This window comes from Carassius gibelio, chromosome A11 (assembly GCF_023724105.1).
Source record: "Carassius gibelio isolate Cgi1373 ecotype wild population from Czech Republic chromosome A11, carGib1.2-hapl.c, whole genome shotgun sequence".
Lineage (NCBI taxonomy): Eukaryota > Metazoa > Chordata > Actinopteri > Cypriniformes > Cyprinidae > Carassius > Carassius gibelio.
Genome location: NC_068381.1, coordinates 619,219 through 639,720, shown reverse-complemented (window position 1 = coordinate 639,720; position 20,502 = coordinate 619,219). Strand labels below are relative to the sequence as shown.

At 40.4% G+C, this 20,502-nt stretch overlaps 1 protein-coding gene across 3 annotated transcripts in view; it reads left to right on the top strand.

The window, feature by feature from the left end:
* Positions 1–20,502, top strand: part of LOC128021922 (interleukin-1 receptor accessory protein-like 1-B) — a 242,678-nt gene that overhangs the window by 112,307 nt on the left and 109,869 nt on the right. For all 3 annotated transcript variants that reach the window (XM_052609016.1, XM_052609017.1, XM_052609015.1), the window contains exons 4-5: positions 11,592–11,778; positions 12,710–12,863. In XM_052609016.1, the coding sequence (XP_052464976.1) occupies positions 11,592–11,778; positions 12,710–12,863 (341 nt within the window). The remainder of the gene's footprint in view (positions 1–11,591; positions 11,779–12,709; positions 12,864–20,502) is intronic.

The following is a 20,502-nucleotide window of genomic DNA, read 5'->3' as shown; positions in this document are numbered from 1 at the left end:
TATTTTCTTGTTTTAAACGTACAGTATGGGATTTTTGGCCACCAGGGGTCACTCAATCACAATAATAACATAAGACGTACTTTGATGACGTGGGGAAAGAGCGTAGGCTCATGGGAGTTGTTGTTCATTGGATCACGCGCTCTGTTGCTCCGTCATTCCTCACTCATTCTAATGTCGTATTTTAACAATCATGTCTTTTCGAACGGAGAGATATATGAATTATGAGACCCCTATCAAATCAATATTCAATCTAGCTAGTAGTAATATATGTTAAAAAAACACGGTCGCCTTTCGTTAATAATTATAATTACGTTAATACTATGATATCGAACAAGATAGTGAAGTGCATTTGAAGCTACTTTATCCAGCTAGATATAGAACAAATGTAGATTTACATGAGAGCTAGTGCGTCTGCGTTTAACACAAGACATCATCGTTTCACAAAATATACGGATAGATACAGTTAGCTGAATGGATGCATCCCTGTTTATCAGAATGCAAGCGAGTTCGGCATCTCTCTGTAGTTTCAGCTTGTCACGAAGCTCTCTCTATCTTGGAAATGCAACTCCAATATTTACCCGTGTCTTGTTGCTTCTCTTGTCCCAAAACCATCTCGGGTCATTTATTTCACCCGTGCGTTTGTGCTTCACAGAACGTGCAGGCAAAGCATAATCATGATCCATAACTAAGTTATTGATTAAGGCCACCTAATATAAAGTGGGACCAAAATATATATGACATAGATATAGTGATTTCTGCTATTTTTAAAGCAGAAAAATTACATATTGCGCCTTTAATATTCAAACACAATAGACTGTATCACCATTAACCACTGACTTTTGATTTATTGATCCATGATCAGACAAATGCCCTAACCCTCTGCATTATACAGTAACTCAATTTTTATGAATGGATTCTGCGACTCCATGTTTTCCTCATCTCAGGATTCACAGAGATGAGGAGTTCTTCTGAATTGTGGTCTCTTTCCTTGTGAATCGGTTGCACTCTTTCTGATACCACACTTTTACCATTTATGATGTGTGTTCATGCATTTTCAATTCAGGTCACGTCTGTAGACTAAATGAGTGATTTGAGCGTGGCTTCTGTTGATGTGATGATGTTTGCGAACAGCAGCAGATCGGCTGCAGAGCTCAATCCACTGGAAACAGGGAAAGCGCACCATATGTTTTTTATGTTGTAGTGCGTTATTAACCCCACAGGTAAAGGCCGTTTGCTGTCAATGGCTCATTAGGTTCCCTCATTAGGAGAAAGAAGATGTTTGAATATCTCTCTGACCTGAGACGGTCTTTGATCTGAAGCGAAACACTGTAACAAATGATGAAGAAGAATTTCAGTGGAGTTTAAAGGAGCAACACAAGTGTATTACTGTAACTCACTCCATCAGATCACATGACCATCAGGAACACACTCTCTGCCAGGGTACAGATATAGAGGAGCTTTAGCTTTTTGTATGTTATTATGTATTGTTCTGTTCATAATGTCTTTTTTATCCCAGTGGTGTTGCTCCTGCCACCTACTGGACACACTGACAGCTGCACACTGGTTTATATCAGGAAGAAGCGGCTGCTAGAGGCACATCTCTGACATCTAGAGATCTGGCGCCATATTGATCAAGTCTCCACAATACCACCTACTGTAAAATGTAGGGGTGCTCCGATCACAATCGGCTGATCGTTAATGCGCATCTCGTCAGTAAAGCCGGTTCTCTAATCAGCGGTTAATTCCATCAGGTGCGTGATTTCACATAGAGCAGCTGTTACTACACAGAGCCGTTGTTAACTGAGAAGATGCACCAATAAACGCTGAAAATGAAGTGGATTTGCGCATCTTCTCTATTAACAACGGCTCTGTGTAGTGACAGCTGCTCTATGTGAAATCACGCTCTATGCTCTATGTGAAATCGGTCTAAACCGACCAATCATGATCGGCCGATCGTGATCGGAGCACCCCTAGTATAATGGGTCTAGATCAGTGGTTGCCAGCCTTTATTCAGGGGATACCTATTTTAACATTCACATTTTGTAATGACCACCATTTAAAAATAAAATAAAATAAAAAAAAATCTAAATAATTTAAGTCTGTAAAAATGCAACAACTACAGAAACATCAAAGAGTCAAAATGATAAATGATTGTGTGTATTTTGTGCGCTCTCTTAATAATTCTAGATTCTTTATTATCTTAATTGTTTAGATTTTTTTTTAATGCACATTAGCTTATTTTACATCAGCCTGGTTAAATTAACAACTGTGCATAAAAATTCAGTCTGATTTTTGCATTGGTTTGAACAAAACAGCAGACATGCTGAATGCGCATGTAACTCCACTGTCTGACAGCAGGTGGCGCTGATGGGCCAGCAGAAATACAGCCGTTTCCCTGGTAACCACTGTAAACAAAGCAGCGCTTGTATAGACCCCTTTTGCGCGGACGTCACAGGTACGTCACGGCGCTAGCTGGAGGCAAAACAAATGGAAAACTGGAGGCGGCTAATACAAACCAACACAGGGTCGGCTACTCAAGGAGCTTAAAATGTCGTCTTGTTGTGTTGTTGGTTGCCAGAATCGACGGAGAACATTTTATATACATTGTTTTGATTAATTGTGACCGGAATTTAAGAACATGGTAAGAAAGAATAAATGCATAAAGTTTATAATTAATTTGCAGTCTTCAGAATTTTTATTTCTAGAAAATATTTACATCTTAATAATAATTTTACTGTAATGTCACTCTTTATTTAATCTAAGGATTTATACGCCCTCAGTTTTCTTTACTATACACGCTCGGTTTCTCAGGTAAGTGTAGATGTCAGGCCACTCAATCGGAGGTAATCCTGTCAGATCGTCCATCCAATGAGTGATTGTGTACGGGTCGACCAATCTGCTTCCGTCCGTTAAAGTTAGCTTTTTCAAATAATTATCGCGGTCCCGGACAGTGAGTGACCTTAAATATTCAGATAAAGCAGATATATTCAGATTTTCTCCAGCCTTTGTTAAAAAAACAAGCTAAGAAAACTCGCTAGCTACAATTTGTTTAAGTGTTGAGGGGAATCTTTCTGCCTCCAGCTAAGCCCCGCCCACACAAATACGTCACCTTGTTTACCAACTGTAAAAGGGTCTATATGGACAGTATATGGAGGAAAGAACAAACTGGTTTATCATCAAACTGTAGCTGTAACATTCTTATTTATAACCTTCAAACTAGAGTGAGATTTGCAACCTCTGTAAATCTTCTCTGTAAAACCTCTAGAGAGGGTCGTGACCCCCAGGTCGGGAATCAGTGGTCTAGATGACATCATATTCAAAACTCATAAGGTTTTCTGTAGAGATGTTTCATCAGCTGAAGAGGCATCATGTTGCCTTTCCTTCTGTCCTCCACAGCCTCACTTTCATTCCTGTCAGATATTTAACATGGTGTTGGGTTATATAAAGTACATGGTTTAGTTAAACAGGTTAAACCGTGAATGTGTAGCTGGATACGGCTGGTAAAGTTCAGCTGCAGAACAGCTCTACCGACGGTTATGAAGTCGTCCGCTCTTTCCTCTCAAATCAATCATCATCTGAACTGCATTTCTTCATTGTTCTTCATCATTTTCCTCATCTGCATGAGTAATTTTTTACTACATAAAACAGAAAACAAATGTTCACCCAAATTAGTAAATTGCATTTAAACTAAATTTGTAAAAAGGCAGGGCCATTTCAGTTAATCTGCACTAATGATTCAGACAAAGCAGACAATTAAATTCTGTCTTTGAACATGGAATCATTCAATGTTGAGTTCTGTGATTCACTTTTTGTCTTTTGTAAAATGTAGGCGTATTTCAGTTAGGGGAGTGAAAAGCAAGTTGAGCTGTTAATCATATCTGCTAGAGTCACCTTTGACCTCATGACCTGCATTTAACATCGTGATGATGTACAGTAGTGAAATGAAATTGAGTGTGTGTCTACAGATGGGGAGCAGTCAGGGTTCAGTGTGGTGTTACCGGCCCGAGACTCGAACCCACAATCTTAGGGTTAGGAGTCAAACTCTCTAACCACTAGACCACGACTTCCCCACAAGCCACAAGTTTAGTGACTTTTATAAAGTTTATTGTAATAGTCAAATGTTTTTTATGAATTTAAACAGTCACTGAACATTAAAATTGTTAATAAAGTTGAAAAGACAGAAGGAGCTTAAGGAAACTGAGGTGCATTCACACTTGGCATTAACAAGCGATCACCGTGATCCAGTCAAGAAGATCAGATCATCAGCCAATCACAACCCATCGCCTTTACACTTCATCAACTGACTTTTCTGTCTAGATAACCGATCGGATCTGTCTTTCCCATGCAATATTTAAAGAGAATGGCCTGTTGAAAAGTCAACCTGAAGTGGTGGGTTTTCTTTAGAAAAGCATTTTCAGTTGTGGGACATTTTACTAATCAGAGATAAGTGTAGGAGACTCATTAGTGCTCCACACAGGTGTTCTCTGTCTTTCTTTCTGACTGTTCACGAGAGAGGGGGCACGGATTTCCGTGATGTCGACCTGTGAATGTAGACACGATGGCTGGATTGCATTTACACTGAGAACCGATCACAATGTGTCCTCGACCACCTCTGGACCAGGACATGCTGACTGGATAACATTCTGATCAGAAGCACATTACACTTGTCTTTTCAATGTGTGTGTGAACAACATCTGGATACAGATCCCATGTTAATGCCAAGTGTAAATGCAGCCTGAGATGTTGGGTGTTCATGGGTTAATGTGACAGACCAGACTCTGTTTGCTGAAGGGATTGTGGGACGTGGTGATGTAGAGAGAAAAACGTCTCATTTCAAGTTAGTGGAAGGGTATTGGCTGAATTCAGGCTGGAGAGGCATTATGGGTAAACAGTGTCTGTGTGTTGGGCAGTATATAGTTAATCAGCCGGCCTCAGCGCAGCGACACATGAGTTATGCGTCTGTCCGAATCGTGTCTCCTCCATTCCCAGCAGAACCTTCCTCTGGCTCATAAATAAAACAGTGCTCGTAAAATACTGATTTAAAGAAACGCTGCTGAACCACGGCGGGCCACAGCACATCCTCACTCGAGGGACAGTGTTTCTGACTCTCGGTGTGTCTGAAGGCGTACAGTATTTCATTCACATTTCCCCCAGAATGCTCAGATCCATCTGTAATAGTCAGAGAAATGAAGCGGATGCTGCATTACTGATGTGAATGTGGCTGAAATGCATCTGGCTTTTGGACGTCCTGCGAATGTGTGTTTGAGATTACAGTGCTCTGTGTTAGATCAGAGAGACTAGCTGTGAGTTACTGTCCCCATCTCTTCTCTTTTATTTCCCTAATGTGTAGCTCATTTCTGTGCTAGTGTACTTTCAGTGAAGTCTCTGCTACTCACTAAGGCTGCATTAACTTGATCAAAAAATAACATAAAATAAGTGCCTAATAATAGTTCCTTTTTGTATTAATGTTCATAATAGTTTTTATGCAAATATTTTGTGGATTTTTTTTCAGGATTCTTTGAATCAATTTAAAGTTAAACATAATTTATCTGAAATAAAATTATTTTGTGACATTATAAATGTATTTACTGTCACTTTTGATAAATGTAATGTATTTTTTCTTAATTAAAGCATTAAGCAAAACACATACCCAAAATATTTGAATGATACACGCAGAGTACGAGTCTATAGTCATAAAAACAAACTGTAATTGTTCATCTAGGTGACAGCTATAATGCAAAATTGAACTGAATGTTTGATATTCATTAAAATAATCATATGTAAATTATGCTACTCTCACATGGGCTCAAACTCAAATTTGAAGCTCAGTAGCATTTGAGAAGAAAGACTTTCAGTCATAAAACAATCGTAATGTGTTCATTTAGGTGTCAGCTACAATGCACACCTTATACATTTTTTATATATATTAAAATAAAGTATAAATCATTTAGGTCACTTATCACTTTCCGGCACATTCCTGTGAAAGTTTTTTTTTTTTTCAGGTTCCCTTATGAAAATTACCCATGGTTTTAACACCACAAATCATTATTCTTGTAGCCATGGTAACTGCAAATTAAACATGGTTTTGTTACTTCAAATAATAATTTACAAAGTATTAATATACTGTAATCTTTTGTTATTGTTGTTATAAAAACAGACCTAAGCCATCAATAGCCTTTAAAATGACTTAAAATGCATTATATAAAAAAATAATGAGGCAATAATGATTGGTTAATAATAACACTGTTAAAATACATAATGTTATGATACAACAATGTTATGTACATGTTATTACAAATGTCATGTGATTGCTGCTGTTACACTTACAGGACGATCAAATCCTTGTTTAGGATACTGACCAAACATTTCATTCAAATATTCACTTCATCTTTCATTTTTGGACACCTTTTTACTATAGATGACACAGGCTTTATAATTTCTTCAACAAAAAACGTGCATATCACAACCTTTACAAAAATAAACCATGGTTTTATCATAGTAAAACTGCTTAGTTTCCTTTTGCATGATTTCTGAATGCTTGAGACTATAAAATAAATTAGTCATAATAAAGTTATAGCCATAGGTAAATGTGGAGAGATACAATTGTGATTTGTAAATAATAAAATGTATTCATTTACTTTTTTATTTGAGTTCCATTTTCACCCCTATAGTAGGTGTTTATTTCATCATCATCATATTTGAGGAAGACAATACGATCCTGCTCAGGACACACATCTGGCCGGCAGCGGACCTGTGATAGTGTGTCATGGTTTCCACAGAAATATTGAGCAGCACAACTGTGTTCAACATTGATAATAATCAGAAATGTTTCTTGAGCAGTAAATCATCATATTATTCTGATTTCTGAAGATCATGTGACACTGAAGACTGGAGGAATCTGCATCACAGAATAAATGACAGATTAACAGATATTCACAGAGGAAACAACTGTTTTAAATTGTAATAATATCTAGATCTACTGTATTTTTGAGCACATATATGCAGCCTTGGTGAGCAGAAGAGACTTCTTTGACAAACATTAAAAATCCTAATGTTTCCGCACATTTACCAGACAGCAGTCACGCTGCTCGTACACACTGCTTGGACATTTCTTGTTGAGTATCACTCCATTGTCATGTTCTGAATCTCTGTACGACCCGCAGGCGTTCAGAGGGAATTACGGCCCATGTTTAATGATTTTATCAATGCAAGCTTCTCTATTCCCACATAAAAGCTGCCTACATCCACTAATTAAACGTGATAAATTCTCCTTCAAGGTCCTTAATGCTTCCAACAATTAATCAAACATGATCATGCATTTAGTCACGATGGGATTAATTATAAGCTGACCCACTTTTTTGTGGAATCACTGATATTATTACCTTATGCTCAAATGAGCATGGGACTGTGGGTAAATATATTATCTGTGTGCTGAAATAAAATGAGATAAATACATGATACATATATGGCACTAATGATGTTCGACTTCGCCAGTCGGAGATCACTAAAAATAACTTTAAAGAGGTGTGTGAACTTGCAAGCACGATGTCAGACACTGTAATATGCTCTGGTCCCCTCCCTGCTTACCGTGGTGATGAGATGCATAGCAGATTGTCATCACTCAATGGCTGGATGTCTAAGTGGTGCCCACAGAATAACATAGGTTTCATAGACAATTGGACTAGCTTTTGGGGCAGACCTGACCTGTTTAAAAGAGATGGTCTTCATCCCTCCTGGGGTGGCGCCACTCTTCTCTCTAGAAATATGGCACATAGTCTTAGTGTTTATACTTGACTAACTGGGGCCCAGGTCAGGAAGCAGACAGACTGGCTAAACCGACCGTCTGCTAGCTGCCTCCCGTCACAGAGGTCAGTTAATTCTCAGCACATAGAGACTCTTTCACCTAGATATCACACTATAGAGACTGTGTCTGTTCCACGAACTAGAACATTTGGTTTAACCTGCTAACCCGCACCTTGACGCGAGCGCACTGAACGCTCTTTGTTTGCACGTGTCAAAGTTTATGGATAGATTAAATGAAACAGGACAAAATTAATCTTTACAAACTTTATTTCATAATAAAGGTCTAAGCCTCAAGCATCGATGACAGATTGCTGTTTTTCAGTGGAAAGGTTATAAGGAATGTATTTGCTAAATTTGTGTGAGCAGTACACAACAAAATATACAGATTTGTTGTAATAGTGAGTCATAAACATGAACAGCTTTAAATCCTGGTTTAATTAGAAAGGTAAGCGTCCACTGAATAGCGCACTTTTAGTCCAATGAAGCAATAATGTTGTAATATGAATGGTAATTCCTTTGTTCACATTTGTTATTTCTTCAGGGACAGTATTGTTTTTGTCCATTATGACCTGATGATTACAATGTTTTAAATGAGACTATCCCCCAAGATTACTGTTATAAACATGAGCCGCGTCCAAAAGGTAAAGAGAGAGGTGTTGCTACAGTTTATAGTAATATTTCCAGTATTTATTAGATCTCTGGTTTCAAGTATAATTTGTTTAAAGTAATGGTGATTCAAATAACATTATCCAGAGAAGCAAGTGTTAATGATAAATCCCTTCTGATTTTAATATCCATGTGGATAATGAAAAAGATGATATCACTGATCATTATCTAGTCTCATGAATTCAGATACCCGTTGCAAATATGGTAGAACCATCACTTCTACCACAAAAGAATGCTTTTTAAATAATCTTCATGACTTGTCTCAATTCCCCAACATATCCAATAGACAGGGTTGCTCCTTTATGCTTAAAGAAGATGAAGGAAAACAGTCCAACACAGTGGTATAACGAGCATAATCGTGCCTTAGAGAGAGCAGCCTTAGAATGAAGCACAGCTGGAAGTGAACAAAACTAGTGGTATCTCATATTGTATGGAGCGAAAGTACTTCCCTTTATGAACATCTTTACTTCCAAGATCAGTACTATTAGACCAGTAATTTCATGGTTAACAGCAGCTGCATTTTCCCCAAACTTTATGTATTTTATTATGCCAGGTTCTCAACTAAACTCTGAGGGGATTTACATTTACATTATGCATTTGGGAGATGCTGTTATGCAAGTAAATTAACACTGTGTTGAAAACACATTTTTATCAGTTCTAGTCACAAGTTTGGAGTCTTTAAGCTGGAGTCAGAGAGAAGTCTGGAGTCATTTTATTCATTGCTGAAAATAAATTCTCATCCTTAAAAATCATATTTACAGGGTTGTATTTTAAAGACAAAATATGTTCCTGGGATATAACTAAGATTGTATTCAGTAAACTTTGAAGTGTCAGCTTTGTGAACACATGTTGATTATGTATCTAGTCAGAAAGAATCATGAGCAGAAACCTTTTTGTCATTTCTGTCTCTACGCCAAAAACGGGGGGTGACTGGTAAGGGGTTAAATCTAGTGTATGATTAAAACGATGAGTGGAGCCCGGTGACATTTTACTCGACTCCAAAAGAGTTTATTAGGTCAGTAAACGCAAGTCCTAATGCTTCCTTTGTATTATCAATGTGAATATTAAAATCTCAGACGATTAGCGCTTTATCGACCTAACTCTAACTAAAACTGCTCACTGCTCTGTGTGTGTGTGAGTGTGTTCGTGTGTTCACTGTGTGTGTGTGGGTGTGTGTGTGTGTGTGTGTGTATGTGTGTGTGTTCGTGTGTTCACTGTGTGTGTTCGTGTGTTCACTGTGTGTGTGTGTGTGTGTGTGTGTTCGTGTTTTCACTGTGTGTGTGTGTGTTCGTGTGTTCACTGTGTGTGTGTTCACTACTCACTGCTGTGTGTGTTCGTGTGTTCACTGTCTGTGTGTGTGTGTGTGTGTGTGTGTGTGCACTTGGATGGGTTAAATGTAGAGCACATTTATCGCATTGGACTTTTTACTTTCAAATATATTATTAATTTTACATATATTTGATATTCATATTCATAATATTTTGTAAAACCATGATGTAGCCACTAGATGCCAATCAAATTCTAGATGTAATTAATCACAAATTAATCACACATCAATTTGGTTCAGATGACAAAAAGTTTGTGTATTCCTGCATTATATGTAAATAAGAAATAATGCAAATTTGTGTGTTTTAATGTGTTTGGAAGACAAAAACCTTTCAAAGACACAGTAATACATGGTTAAATGAGTTATAATGAGTGAAAACTCAAATGTTCATCCGAAGTTGATGCCATGATTTTCTGTGTTTACAGTATAGTGTTTTTTATATTATTTTTTGTTGCTTTATCTGAGTTCATGTTACTGCAATGTACAGTGCTACAATGTACAATATTGAGCAGGCCTATTTGCTTTTTTGGTTGTTTGAAAATGTGCCTCCTGAAAATATGCCTTCTGAATAAACAGTGAAAATCAAAGACTGCAGTGTTTTATATAAAGTAGACTAGTGTGTTCCCGCTGATCTGAAAGTGTATGCATAAGATGCAAGTGTGTGTTTGTCATCAGAGTTACACTTTGACAAAGGAATGTTAGGTTTTGATTAGGGGTGCTCCGATCACGATCGGCCGATCGTTATGCGCATCTCGTCAGTAAAGCCGGTTCTCTAATCAGGGGTTAATTCCATCAGGTGCGTGATTTCACATAGAGCAGCTGTTACTACACAGAGCCGTTGTTAACTGAGAAGATGCGCAAATCCACTTCATTTTCAGCGTTTATTGGTGCATCTTCTCAGTTAACAACGGCTCTGTGTAGTAACGTGTAGTAATGGCTCTTGTGTCATGTTTACTTTTGTGTAGAGTTTTGGCACAATGAGCGAAGTTTTGCAAAATGTGTTTAAGCAATGGGCAAAAACTGTAAACATTAGTCAACTAATTTTGCGTTTATTAATAAACCATTTAAAACATAATTTATGATTACCACAGCAAACCAGTAGTCAGTAGTAAGGATTATAAATATATAAGGGAAAAACATTAAGGAGACTGCATTAACATTTAAATAATACATTGATTAATAATACCATCTGCAGTAGCATGTGCCTGTATGCATATTTCACACGGATTAGACCTACATAATCTGAGAATATTTCTTTTCCATCTGAATTGGTTCATTTGAAAGTAGACATTTTGCTCTCTATAGATATGTTTTCATCTGTAAGGCAAGTTTACACAGAGTTTCACACTTAAGTTTACAGATGAGTCCACAATATAAGCATAGAGTCTCAACAGACAATGGGATGGGTTGTTAATCTTTAGTTTTCGTTCTTTCGGTCTCGGTTCTGTCCTTCCTTCTCTCCATCCTGCATTGTGCTGTTTCTTTTGTTCAGGGAGTTGTTTTCCAATAAATTCAGTTGTGGCGGTAAGAGGCGTCCGCTGAGAGAGCCACTCTAACACAGCTGAAGAATGGCCTTCTGGCTCTCTGCTCTCAGTTCTGCTGATCGGAGATCTCCTGAGCCCAAACAAGCAAAGGAACAACTGCTGAGAATGATGTGAAAACACAGAGACCCTTTTAACCGAGCGTTTACAGACACGTTTCAGCAGTAAAGAATAGGATTTAAGTTATGCCTGACGTAATGTGATGCATGTTTCTGTGACGCTTGTTGATGGTGTTGGTTTGGTGTGTTTTGCAGGAACTCCTCGTACTGTATGAAAGTGTCGATGTCGCTCACGGTGTCCGAGAACAACACGGGTCTCTGCTACAACTCCAAGATGAGGTACTTCGAGAAGGCCGAGCTGAGTAAGAGCAAAGACATCTTCTGTCCTGACATCGACGACTACATACAGAGTGGAAAAGAGCCAGAGATCACATGGTACAAGGTACGATCACACGCTGTATTCATCACGGTGCAGACAGATAGTTCAAACCGTGCCATCATTTTCATCTGCATCTCACCTAAAACACTGCCATGCAAATTGTGTTCAAAATTAAAAATATAAGCAGTTAGGCAGAAAGGGACTTCATATCAGGCAAAAACGATGAGATGGAAAGTTTTGTAAATGGATCAGTTTCTGCGACCCATAAGAGAGGTAAAACTGGACTGTGTCAAATTAAACATCTGCCACTCTTTCTAGCTAAACTGAATCGAAGACAGATCATGGCTGTGGACTCTTGTGCAGGACATGTAACTGGATTAAGTCATCATCAGTGTGAACTTCCTCATTCTGTGTAGTTTAATATACGAGTCACAACAGAAAGATGAAACAAACACATGGCAGTTCTTTACTCGTTGATATCAGTCTTCATGCCATGGCCTTATATAAACTGAGCTAGTCTAGCAAAGAGGTTTCATTTACAACACTTACACTTTTAAATATGTTGTAGTGCTTTTTCTCATCACATGAAAGCAGTGTGTTTAATTAAAATGGTTAAATTGTGTCTGCACTATCATTGACGATTAGAAAACCCTTCGTCTTCGTGAACATTTATTTCTTAGCTGAGATTCGCTCTGGCAAACTTCAGCACAGTTCCTGCATCATCTTCTTGTCTTCTTATGGTATGCTGCCTTGATAATGAACTCATCTGCTCCTTGACGAGGCAGTTAATGAGTGCTAAATAAATGATTGACAGGCGTTGCTTAGGCAACAATTTACAGATGAAGCTCTAGCTGTTGTCAAAACACTGTCAAGGATGAAATCTGTAGTGCTGCAGTCTGTTGACAGCATTGAAAGCCGCCCACTTGATTTATTAACGTGTCCTTCCAATGAAATGTGTTGGGAGCCACATTAAACTATCTGTTTATGGATGCAGGAATGCCGGCCGAAACAGTGGAGACAGAGCATTGTCAGGAAGGTGGATGTGCTCTCCATCAAAGACGTACGGGAAGACGATATCGGGAATTACACTTGTGAATTACAGTTTGGGAGTTTTGTGGTGAGGAGGACCACTGCTCTGTCCGTCACAGGTAAGATGAGCTCTTCTAAACCAGGTGTGGAGGTATTTCCTGAAGAGTTTAGCTTCATCCCTCACTAAACAGCTCAACCAGATAGTCCAGGTCTTCAGGATATCTACAAACTCCCAGACAGGAACGAGGCCATCCGGGAGCTGAGTTTGTCATGTTAAACATCTTCTGGTGTGGATCTGATCTGTAGTGTTTTCGGTGGATTTCGTGTGTGTGTTACGGTGGACAGTGTTACATCTGTAAATGCTGCCACGATCTTCATTTAGATATTCAAGGTGCTGTACACAGGATTGACACCGAGTGGGTGAACTACGAATTGCAGTCCAAATTCAATATATTGGAGAGGGTTTTTGTTCACCCTCCTGCTCCTCAGACTTGACGCACACGCAGGTTGCCAGATTGATGACACCGACGGGAACTAGCACACTTGACAAATGAAATGAAATATGTTGTGTTTTCTCAACTGGCAACCCGGGGTGCTGAAATAGAATTGGGTGAACTGGCAGAGGGCTGGTTTTACAAACCAAACAAACTAGGGGTGCTCCGATCACAATCGGCTGATCGTTAATGCGCATCTCGTCAGTAAAGCCGGTTCTCTAATCAGTGGTTAATTCCATCAGGTGCGTGATTTCACATAGAGCAGCTGTTACTACACAGAGCCGTTGTTAACTGAGAAGATGCACCAATAAACGCTGAAAATGAAGTGGATTTGTGCATCTTCTCTATTAACAACGGCTCTGTGTAGTGACAGCTGCTCTATGTGAAATCATTCAGTTCATGCTTGTGAATTTGAATTAAACTGGTATGCAGGAAGTACACACACGCACACACACACACACACACACACACAGTTTTAAGGTGCTTTACCGACAGGACAGCTATTTTTGCATTCATATTGCTAAAGTTTTTGCAGTGCAAACATTGCAAAATGAGAATAGCAGAACATTAACATAAATTAAGAAAGAAAAAAAAAATTGACAAAGAAATGTAGTCCGGATAACAGTAACAAATTTAATAAAATAAAATTAGAAGTAGAGTAAATAGAAGTCATTCTTCTAATGCAGTGATAATCCTAAAAGATAGTTCTGTAGTCGATCCTCGCTGTGTCTCAGATTGGGACACACACACACACACACACACACACACACACACACACACACACACACACACACACACACACATTACAGCAGGTGTGTTAGACTGGGGCTGGAGATGTCCTGATGTTGTGTAGTGATGCAAAGTCTGATTCATTTCTGTCAACCGATTCTTTTTGGACGGATCGGCTCATTGAACCGGTTCCAGGAGCAGATTCATCGGTTCCTGACGTCATCAAAGCAATAATGTCTCTACGCATTTCTTTTCTAACAAATAAAGTGCAAGGTTTTATCAATGAAAAATTCTAATAAGTCATTTGTGTCAAAACTTATTGAAACAAAAAATTGTATAAAAAAAACTAAAGTTATTTGTGTGGAAGCATATTGCTGATTATTGCTATATAATTCAGTGGTCACCGTTTCATTCGCATGTCCTTTGTCAGATATGACTGAGCAATATTGACCAGTCTACAACTTGGATAAGATTCCTACAAGTTTCACACCCATAGAACACTTTACAGACATTGATGCGCAAGCGCGGATATGTTCCACATGTCTACAGTATAAAGTATTATTAATAAGAGTCCTAATAATCATGTTTCCAGTGTGCACCTCAGATCAGTATGATCCGCTCACACCGCTCACTCGAGTCCTCGGTCATCCTCTGCAAACTTTGACTGTTGGATGAACGGCTCAGTCGGCTCTTTTTGAGTTGGACGTGCTACTTCGGCTGTGTGTCCTGCATCATCAACCCAGAACTAAAGTTCAGTTCAGTTCAATTGGTGAACCGGCTCGACCGGCTCCAGAACCGAACATCAGTAATGTTGAGTCTCTCTACTCTCTACCTGCTCGAGAGTCTGTGTTTTATCAGAGAGATGATCGTGTGTCCGTGTGTTTGGAGGATCTGATATCATTGACCTTTACTTTATCTGTTTGAATTTCCAAATGAGTGATGTAATTATGCTTTAATTTGCTTGAGCTGTTCAAGTCAAGTCATCTTTATTTATCTAGCGCTTTAAACAAAATACATTGCGTCAAAGCAACTGAACAACATTCATAAGGAAAACAGTGTGTCAGTAATGCAACATGATAATTAAAGACAGTTTTAACACTCTTTTCCTCAGGATTGTATAACATATTAAAGATGACGGGTTCGTGTCCTTCAATCCTTCTTCTGTGGGTTTTTCTGAGCTGATGCGGAGTGTCTCCCTCGTTGTGTTTGTACTCTTGCAGTTTCTAATGATTGACTGTCATGTGCTCTTCTGTGAGCTGTCAGTTACTCAGACCGCGTCTCATTTTATGCAGCCCTGTTGGAAGTTAAAAAACTCATTACTATGTGACTAAAACAGGAGAAATGAGGCGGAGTGGGTGCCGGCACATCATGTACGGTTTCTGTATGCCATAGAACAGTCTTCTGTAGAACAGTCCAGTTCCATCTTACACGAGCGAGCAGATCCTCTGGATTCAGTTCCCACTGTTCACCAAACAGCCAGATGCAGCTTATTAAAATGCATCACTTATAGAAATGGCTTATCTGCTTCCTATAGGACATCAGCGTAAGACCCTCGTCCCGATGCCCGACTAATGAAAACAGATGATTATACTTATTGAATTTGTGTCATGGATTTGGCTCTTGGGCTTCTCAGAGTAAGTGCTTGAAAACATGTTCCCGAATGGGAGGGTAAAGATAGATTTATTTTTCTTTTATGGAAAGAGATGGAACTCTTTAGGGCTATGATGAATTCCCTCTGGATCTTCATAAAAAACTCATATTAATTCCAGCTCAAGACTCCATCGCAACTGTATTGTACACCATGTATTCTATAGTTACAAAGATAAAAGATTTGTAACTATCTGCTAGCGTAATTCTGATGTTAGAACATGCATGTGTGTTTGTTAGTGTCTGATGTGTTATAACCGTGTGGACGTGTATGTCTCTGCCGCTCGGCTGAGCTGATCCAGTCCGGCTGTGGCTCTTCCTTTGGAACTATTTTATTTTGTGGAGAAGAAATACAAATGTTCAAGTTGTATAAGTAACAGCTTTTGATTCTACATGATTCATTTAACCACTAAAGTTCAATTCTGCTAGAAATGTAGCTTTGCTTCATGTGCTTTGAATCCTGTAGCATCTGTGATATATTTTTTATTTTTTTGCAGTGGTAATATAGTTTTGGCATTATTTTATAATGCATTAGGAACTGCCGGGGTTAATATTGGGCTTTGCTAGAGAAGAATGGATCCAGTAGCAGCTCCATCCCGCGGTTTAGAGAGGATTCTCCTCAGATGGGTCGTTATATAACAGTGATGTCTCATCGGGAGCAGGTGGACATCTAAACACACAGCGTTCAGTTCTACTGATTATCATATAAAAGGTAAATAATTATTCTCTTAATTGAGTGTAATGAAGGTGTGCAGAAGTTCTGAAGAAGCACAGCTCTGCTGTCCTTTATGACGGTGTGTTTAGATCTGTTTTCCTAAAGGAAACCTGCTGAAGTATTTGAGTGTGTTTGTGCAGCTGGAGCGGACACTTATTTCCCCGTCCTCTTTCTCTCCAGGAACAGTAAAGCTCATCCCACATAAAAATCAATATTTAATGTCAAATTTTATTATATATTTTTTCTCCTGTGCTTGTCTAATATGAGCTCAGATGAGGCTTGTGTGTGATGTTGGTGTATGTTGTGTTGTCTGTGGTGCTCCACGTCACCTGTCAGATCTGTCACTCAAACTGCTGTCGTCGTGGCAACAGAGTGGAAAATAATGAGAGAGATTTCCACCTTATGCTTCCTGTACTGCCATATTACACATGAGAGAGAGAGAGAGATGGAGGAATAGAGAGAGGGATGAAGAGAACAGCTGCAGCAGAAAGAGTGAGAAAAATAAAAGAATGAATGCTTGATGCAGAGAGAAGGAAAATATGGCTTAAGTGGAAAGAGAACAGAGAGAGAGAGAGAGAGAGAGAGAGAGATAGAGAGAGAGTATTCAGGATGATGGACGAGCATGTGATCAATGCCAGAGATCTGTCATATGGCTCATTTTCATAAACACATTACTGATGGAGACGCTCGTCCAGCGGCCGCTCTCTTTACAGGGTTAAACGGCAGACGACACTCTTTATAAATTACACCACTCCACATCTCTCTCTGTCTCATCAGTGCGTTCACATGAAGCTGTAGTTGAGCTCTGTGACACAATGTGACGCTGCCGGAGCCAGTCTCTAGCTGAATAACATGTAGACACACTGAGCAATCACATGAACAACAAATATGATTGGTTTCAGTTTCACTAAATATTTATGATTTTTAATATTGCCATATGACTTCTTGCTTATTTAGGATCTTCTAAAACTGACACACAAGGTCATACTGAAGGGAAACTAAAAGAGAAGTTTAGTCTGGTGTGCAGCGTCCGTTGTCCTGATGTGTATCAGGGGTTTGTGATGAGGAAGCACTTTTCCTCTAAGCTCAGAGTCGTTTTAAATAAATGAGTGGCGAGGAGGAGAATGTCTAATGTGGTTATATTTAGAAGTCATTAGTGAGGCCTGTTTTTAAAGTGTTCTTTATTAATTACACCGGATCCTCCGTCTTGCTGGAGTGTGAGTGAGATGAGAGCCATATTCAGGTCAGAGAGATCCAAGCATGTACTAACACATGATACTGATGCTCTGGTTAAAAGGACTCAGTTCAAACCCAGTGAGCGATCTTCAGGACCTCCACAGGGAGAACCATCCTTAATGTGCGGCTTTACACCCCTTTCATTCTAAAGCACCCATACACAGTCAAACAAATAATTAACCAGATATCATTTTTAATATTTTTTATAGTAGCAGGTACAGGACTGTAATAAATTAAAACTTCCTAATTACAAAAAGGAGGAGGCGGGAACCGGCAGACAATCAAATCAAAACAAAACAGCGCAGCACTCCCTCACGGCCGACTGCCGCGCACAAACAAAATCAAAACACAAACTTAAATCCTGGTCCTCTCTCGTCCGTCACTGTCGTCGCTCCGGTTTTCTATCCCTCCATCTCCTCCGTGGGACTCGAGACCGGTGGTTGGAGCAGGTGTCGCTCGTCTCCAATCACTCCACCCGCCTCGCTCCTGTTCCCACGGCCCTCGGCCCCGCCCACTCGCCACAAGGACACTAAAGTTAATTTATGTAAATGAGGAGAGCAAAATAAAGTAAACTGTGGCATGGTATACCCCAAAATTTGTCATGCAGTAGATTCCCTGTAAAACTGATACAAATTTGGGATCAAAGATTATTCAGACACTTTGACCTGAGCATGTTTTGCTGAAGTGTTATCTGACATCATCAAGAGGAGTTTGTTCTGACACAGTTTAACCCTGAGTTCTTGTCATATTTTGTTGCCATTTTTTAAACTATAGGAAATAAACTTTGATAATGTGTGAAATGTTGAAGGTGTCTGAAAACATTTTGGCTAGACTGATACAGAATTCCCTCCAAAACTGGTTGTTTTCCCAGTCAGAATCCTGGTATGTCAGTGTTCTGTTTGTAGACAGTGTGAGTACAATGTTAATTTACGGTAGAGTCTGCTGGTCACACAAAGACACTCCCTGCTCCACAGCAGCTCATCCGTGCGTCCTGTAGCAGCACTCAAGACATATTTTGCTAGTTCTGCTAGCCCATGTGCAACTTGTGAGTGACCATGTTTTTCTCTATTGTACTAATAAGCACTGATGGATGGAGCAAGAGTTTAAACAGAAGAGCAGAAATATGCTGTGATACGCAGAGACACCTCACAGTCCGCATCAGGCGTGTTTACGAGTCCATGTCAAGTTTACTCAAGTGCACCTTGAGTCCAATCTGCAGACTTGAGTTTCCATCTCTGGTTGGCATCCTGGGAAAGCAGAACAGAGTCCAGGATTGTGCTGAGCAGCTGAGGGTTTTCAGCAGGGAACCCTGTGCATGTCATCTGTTTGAAGCTGATGGTCTTCCTTCCTCCTTTCCATCCGTGTCTCCTTTGTCCTGAAGTGCTTAAGCTTATTAAATCATGTATCATGTGGTTACAGTATGAGACTGCGTATGACTGCTCTCCATTGCTCTCTCTCTCTCTTTCTATTGTTTTTTAATCCTCCTCTCACAGAAAGCACTCGGAGCATGTCTTAAAATTGAGTCAGTGAATAAAAGGCCATTTGACATGTTTTCTTCATTCTAGCTACACTTTCATTGCTGAGTGAAATGAATATCTTAACTAACAGTCCTCCAAAGAAGGGGAGCTACGGGACACATGAATGTCTTTCCTTCCATTCAGCACTTAATGGCTGATAATATTTTCCCTTCTCTGTATGAATCATAATCTGAGAGTGTGAGCTTGTGTAGAGGCTTCCATTAGTTACCATTCAATGTCCTTTAAAAAGAGCTTTCAGGACACTGAGGATAGCTGTGATTGGGGTGGAGTTAAAGACAGGGTGTGGCCAAAGAGTGGGTGTGGTGTAGAGGTGTGGTCAGAGAGTGGGTGTGGTGTTAGAGGGCGGTCAGAGAGTGGGTGTGGTGTAGAGTTGTGGTCAGAGAGTGGGTGTGGTGTTAGAGGTGTGGTCAGAGAGTGGGTGTGGTGTTAGAGGTGTGGTCAGATAGTGGGTGTGGTGTTAGAGGTGTGGTTCTCAGAGTACGTGTGGTCAAAGAGTGGGTGTGGTCAGAGAGTGGGTGTGGTGTTAGAGGGGTGGTCGGAGAGTGGGTGTGGTCAGATAGTGGGTGTGGTGTTAGAGGTGCGGTCAGAGAGTGAGTGTGGTGTTAGAGGTGGGGTCGGAGAGTGGGTGTGGTGTAGAGGTGCGGTCGGAGAGTGGGTGTGGTGTAGAGGTGCGGTCGGAGAGTGGGTGTGGTGTAGAGGTGCGGTCGGAGAGTGGGTGTGGTGTAGAGGGGCGGTCGGAGAGTGGGTGTGGTGTTAGAGGGGTGGTCGGAGAGTGGGTGTGGTGTTAGAGGGGTGGTCGGAGAGTGGGTGTGGTGTTAGAGGTGTGGTCGGAGAGTGGGTGTGGTGTAGAGGTGTGGTCGGAGAGTGGGTGTGGTGTAGAGGGGTGGTCGGAGAGTGGGTGTGGTGTAGAGGGGTGGTCGGAGAGTGGGTGTGGTGTTAGAGGGGTGGTCGGAGAGTGGGTGTGGTGTTAGAGGTGTGGTCGGAGAGTGGGTGTGGTGTAGAGGTGTGGTCGGAGAGTGGGTGTGGTGTTAGAGGTGTGGTCGGAGAGTGGGTGTGGTGTAGAGGTGTGGTCGGAGAGTGGGTGCGGTCAGAGAGTGGGTGTGGTGTAGAGGTGCGGTCAGAGAGTGAGTGTTGTGTAGAGTTGTGGTCAGAGAGTGGGTGTGGTGTTAGAGGGCGGTCAGAGAGTGGGTGTGGTGTAGAGTTGTGGTCAGAGAGTGGGTGTGGTGTTAGAGGTGCGGTCAGAGAGTGGGTGTGGTGTAGAGGTGCGGTCAGAGAGTGAGTGTTGTGTAGAGTTGTGGTCAGAGAGTGGGTGTGGTGTTAGAGGGGTGGTCAGAGAGTGGGTGTGGTGTAGACGTGTGGCCAAAGAGTGGGTGTGGTGTTAGAGGGGTGGTCAGAGAGT